Source organism: Rutidosis leptorrhynchoides, chromosome 4, assembly GCF_046630445.1.
Source record: "Rutidosis leptorrhynchoides isolate AG116_Rl617_1_P2 chromosome 4, CSIRO_AGI_Rlap_v1, whole genome shotgun sequence".
Taxonomy (NCBI): Eukaryota; Viridiplantae; Streptophyta; class Magnoliopsida; order Asterales; family Asteraceae; genus Rutidosis; species Rutidosis leptorrhynchoides.
The window spans coordinates 15,166,084-15,171,964 of NC_092336.1; the positions used below are offsets into that span (position 1 = coordinate 15,166,084).

General features: G+C 32.1%; 1 protein-coding gene across 1 annotated transcript; it reads left to right on the forward strand.

The window, feature by feature from the left end:
• The first annotated feature begins 347 nt into the window (after positions 1-347).
• LOC139840427 (pelargonidin 3-O-(6-caffeoylglucoside) 5-O-(6-O-malonylglucoside) 4'''-malonyltransferase-like) lies at positions 348-1,637 on the forward strand. Its single transcript, XM_071830694.1, has one exon. The coding sequence runs from the start codon at positions 348-350 to the stop codon at positions 1,635-1,637; it is 1,290 nt and encodes a 429-aa protein (XP_071686795.1).
• Positions 1,638-5,881: the final 4,244 nt, after the last annotated feature.

A 5,881-nucleotide genomic window follows, 5' to 3' on the forward strand; every position in this document is an offset into this window, starting at 1 on the left:
CAACTTATTAAGAGAGTATGTGTTCAGTTGTATACATGCTTTACAACATATTGTTAATTGATAGATATTTCATGATGGCGCACATATGTAGTAAATTAATGTACATTATTATAGTAACTAACAGAATGTGTGATATGATGTACCTTGATATTGACTCCTAATGAAGTCAGCCGAGTTGACTTTTTGATTTGGAATTTATATATTACTATTCGAATTAATACTCTAATATTAAAAAATTATTGAAGTATCTATGATCTCATGTTAATTATAAATGTAGCTCTAGTTTAGGTGAAGCATTGTCATCTTATAGCACTTCTACAATTTTTTGAGTACTAAAATCTAAAAAGATGAAGATTTCAAAACAATCAAGCACATTCATAAAACCTTTTGTCCCAACCCCTCAAACTCATCATCGCTATAAGTTAGGCTTCCTCGACGAGGTTGCTCCTTTTTGGAATGTAGATGTCGTTCTTTTCTTCTCACCGATTTGTGATCAGAATAGAAAGTTTGTTGTTGGGCTAGAAAAATCGCTAGAGAAGACCTTAACGCGATTATACCCTCTTGCCGGTAGATATGTTGATGAAACTCAAGTCATTGAGTGTAATGATGAAGGCGTTGAGTTTATACACGCCAAAGTTAACATCAAACTTCATGAATTTCTTGAATTGGAAACGGATACTAGATTGGTTGATGAGTTCATTTCATTTAAAACTCGTGGGGCTCATAATTTGACTGGCCCTTTACTTTCAATACAAGTTACTAAATTCGAGTGTGGAGGAGTAGCAGTTGGTGTAAGAGCTACACACAAGATTGTTGACGCGTCCACTTTGTGTACATTCTTAAATGTTTGGGCTGCTATAAACCGAGAAGAAAATGAGATCAAATTCTCATGGTCCGGTTTCAACTCATCATCCATATTTCCTGCTCGTGGTCTACGTGCTATTGATGTACCAACTATTAGCGGTGACATGTTAGCCAAATTTACAAGAAAGAGTTTTTCCTTCACTGAGTATGAAATATCAAAAATTAGAGCGAACGCTGCATTCGCAAGTGGAAATGTTAACTCCCGTCATTGGTCAAAGGTACAATTGGTAATGGCCATCCTTTCAAAGGCTTTCATTGATGTGGATCGCGCAGTTTATAAATATTCAAGAGAGTCTATGGTAATGCAGACGATAAATCTAAGGGGGAAAATGGCATCCCTAATTCATAAAAACTCTTGTGGCAATCTTTGGGCCTATTGCTTCACGAAATCTGGTAATTTTGAAACTACTATAGAGTTGGCAGATGTTATAAGTGATTCGGTTAAGAAAGCTTTAAATAACTACTCAAAAGTGCACCACGATACCGAAGAAGGAAAATCGATGGTTTGGGATCCTATTTTAATGATGGCTAACTTTAATCCTGAATCTACTCATTTAATTGGAATAACTAGTTGGTGCAAGTTCTCTTTTTATGAAGCTAACTTTGGCTTCGGAAAGCCAATTTGGGTTGCCCCAGGGACAGTACCGCTGAAAAATGTAGTAACTTTGATGGACGACGCAAGTGGTAATGGAGTCGTAGCACATGTTCTTTTGGAAAATATAGACGTACCTATTTTTGAAGAAAGTCTGAATACTAATGCGTTACGTGCTTAAAATTTATGCTTTCGCTTGTTTGATCATTGATTTCGACCAGGTTGCTACTTATTGTTATACGGGTGTCTATGTTTCAAATAATTGCTGCTAGTGAGAATTACGTGTATTTAAACCGAAGAAAGAGTTAGGTTTATGTTAGTGCATAATGTAACTCCCTAGTTCATTTACGGATGTTATTGAACAATGTGAATGATGGTATGCTTGGTTATTGTTAATATGTTTGTTATATCGTTAAGTAATCAAGTATATACGTTTTACAAAGTTCAAGCCAATGGGTTCTAATATTTCATTGTTCATTATTTTCTGCTTAAAAAAAAATACTTTCTACTTCAATGTTCTAGTAACTTGTGTTTGTAATTTTGTTAAATCGAGTTTTTTATTATCTTGTTATCAAAATATTATCCTAGCTTTAACTTTGGCACTCACTGTGTGATCACTGCAATACACTGATAACTTGATTTTTGGGTATGAACATCTGCTTGGATCTTTGACTATAGCAGGATATTACATTAAACTGTGTTTATTTGAAACTTGCAGACAGTCGCGGAAGATAGGCTTACCCAAAGGGGGTATCCGCTCCACCTGAATCTAACGGGGGAAAAAAATTACACTAAATTTTTTCTTTTTACCAAAAAATAAAGTTTTTTTTGTGTTTTACTACTGCTGACAATGAAAAGTTTATTGCTATATTTTTACACCAGATGGGTGTCTGGGTTCAAGTTCCACCACTGCTTGCAGATAACATTGGTAGAGGTGGCAACATGGGTGAGATGAGTAACATTTCACAATGGGTCGTTATTGGTGCAGGTTGGTATGAATCATGTCGGTTTGAGCTAGACACATTTTCATCAAACCTTAAGAATTTTTGTACAGTTATATGTTTACTTGTAATTAACTCAATGAGTCTTGTTAACTATACTGTGCAACTACCATTGAATTTCTAAATAATACTCCTAGTAACATAAAGCAAACTATAATTCATATTGGTTCAAGGCTTCAAGTTTAAAAATTAGCAAGAGCATTCCCAAACTATATTATATACGGAGTATATCTTTTATACTTATCTATGCTTTCGTAGCTGATTGATGTTACATATAAATTTGGTTGACATTTTAGATTGTATTCAGTGTGTATATTTATAGTATATAGTGTATATAGTATTGTATTCAGTGTTTCATTGTACATATAGTATATATATATAAACAACTATGAAAACGGGATAATTATTTGAAAATGCATTGAACTCTCACTAAATTCCTATTGTATGCATTCAACTTTAAGATCTTTTATTGTATGCATTAAACTATTAGATTTGTTCTATTGTAGGTATTTAACCTGTTATAACAGGTAAACTACCAGTCACCTACTAGACAAAATTACATCATTCGTCCCTCATTTTTATTCATTTTTGACTCCTTTAGTCCCAAATGTTTGTTCTAGTCTCCGATCATCTCCATCTCATCTCATCTAATCTCATCATCATCTCTTAAACTAAAACTCAAATAAATCTGGGATTCATATTCTTATTCATCATACACGACCTCGGAAATTATTATTTCATCTAAAACATCAATAAGGTTATGTTATATCTCATATTCTCGTTCGTCATGCATAAACTCAAAAATTGAGTTCGTTGAAGAAATTCCGGCGACAACATGTTATATTGAACATCTTTTCAGGTCTATAATCGATTGTTTGTGCTTATTTGACCTTCAATTCGTATTAAATCACTCATATAATGTTCAGATCTAAGATCTAGGTTTTTGACCTAAAACTTAAGATTTTTAATTCGAACTTGGTAGGTGGTTTCTGGATCTAAAACTGACTTACGGTTGTTTGGATTAAGATTTGAAACAACTTTTGTGAAGTAATCGTTGCTTAACACCATCTAGATATAGGTTACTAAGATTTAACTGTTATAGGATATTATATTCTTAATATCTCAATGCACAATTGTGTTTCAGGCCTCATATTTGGTAAGACATGGTGATAAGGTTAAATGCACAATATCTGTGAATTGTAACCCTTAAAGGCTGGAGGAGAGGATATACTTTAGATATTGTTTATGAAGATGAACACGTATTAGTTGTTAACAAACCTGCACACATGGTAATAGTTTTTTTAACATTCTTTCTACGAGCATTTGACTTGTGGTCAATTGTATGGAAGCCTTCGTTTGGTGTTGATCTTTTTTTTTTTTTTTTTTTGGGATAATATAGGATGCAGTTAAGGAATTAACGGTGTAGTGATTAATTAACATTTTTATGTTTGTTCTACTACCTATGTTGTTTGAATGTTTTGATTTGGAGCTAAATTTAGTTGATTTTTTTTGTGGTGATGAATGTGGTTTGAAAATTATCGGTGATAAATTGTTTTGAAGATGAAGGTATTTTTAAAGAAGGAGATGTTTTTGAAACTGACGAAGGGAAAGGGATTTCATATAAGACTTAAGGGAAAATTTAACGGACATTAAATCAAGGGACCAGCTGCATAACCTTTTCTCATATTGACCTGCTACTTGAGCTATAAGTAATTCAATGCATAAAATAGTAGAGATATAAAAGTTGATTGCATACAATAGGAGATTTGAAAGTTAAATGCATACCATAGAAATTTAGTGAAAGTTCAATGCATTTTCAAACAATTTTCTCAAACCATTAATGAAAATCATTGATTTAGCTTCGGTGTACACATGTTAGGCTCGGGCTGGTGGATTAGTTTTGGTTTTACTATTCACAATCAAACTTGTAGCTTTTTTTTTTTTTTTTTTTAAATCTCTAAATTTCATTTTGCATCCTTATTTTTTGCCGTTTTAAACCCTCGTCCAATTTTCAGCTCCTACCATGCCCATTCTTTTTACAATTTCAGTCCTCATTCTATCATAAGTCATTCTACTTTCTATTTTAAACCTTTTTATTTTATAATTCTTACTTCCAACATTTTTTGCAATTTTTTTACAAACTTTTTATTTTTTTACCCACATTAAAAAAACGAAACCTAATGTAATTTTTTTTTTTACAATTGTAAAAGTTGTATGGCATGTTGAAATGAATTAATGTCATTGAGTTATGTTAAACTCATTAACGTTAAAATATTTTTATTGAATGTATATAGTTATGTATACTATAAAAGGTTTCCCGTATGCATCAGATCTGTGACCATTGCAATGCGTGGCTGACTACCTGCTTGTTACCTTCTGTCAGAGGCGTCTCGACCACATGTGCTAAGTATGTAGCCGAACAAGTCCCGAATTTTGAAGGGTTCAAAATTATAAAAAACCTAAATAATACGGAGTTGAAAATCATTTATCAGACAATTAATCGCAGATTAACTTCTGTTTTATTTGATAAATTTTTAGTAATATATATCTTTTAATAGTATTATATAAATTTAACGTTTATAAAAGTCCATTTTTATATCACGAACATAGTCCACTAAAATAGTGAGACGGCCATGCGTTTACTTGTATCGGATAATGTCATTGGATTAATGTCATGAGATATGTCATATGCTGACGAAGTGGATTTTTATTTAAAAAATGAGACCACTTAAATATGTTATTTAGTTTTTTATTTACGCCACCCACTTTAAAAATTGATTTTGTTGATTAATCACCTTTGTATGTTTGTTCAATTACTTTCTTACATACCAAGTCAGCTATAGATTCATTGCTAAAATTTAAAAATACAAATACTCATGCATTTGACCCCAAAAAATAATCTTTAATGTAAGCATTGTTTAAGTTAGGAGCGAAATCATTTTCCGCAACAAGTCAGCAGCGTGCGAGTCATTTCTCCACTCGTTTATACCAAATATGACTAACCAAGCAATAACTATGTAGTCCAAATGTCTGGTGTTCACAAATATTTTGTGACACTTGTGTCGGCCGGGTATTTGACTTAACATAAATTTACATTAATAATGTATGTTTTTTTCTTTCTTTTTGTGATTTAGTGAAAACTAGTTTGGGGACCTGGCTTTGCGCCGGTTCTTCATCTTTGATTTAACATTAATTAAATAGCTAATTATTGAGAAATTAATTATTTATCATTTTTTTCGTTTTGTCGAGGAAGGCTCAAAAATAGTTATGTGATTGATTTGTAATAAGCGTGAAAGTAATTATTCATCGTTTTTTGTTTTACTTTTCGTCTTGTCCAGAGAAAAGATCCAAATGCTTAATCAATAAAGTGAGACGTACATCAATGATTGGTACAAACTATTTATATAATATATATGTGTGTATA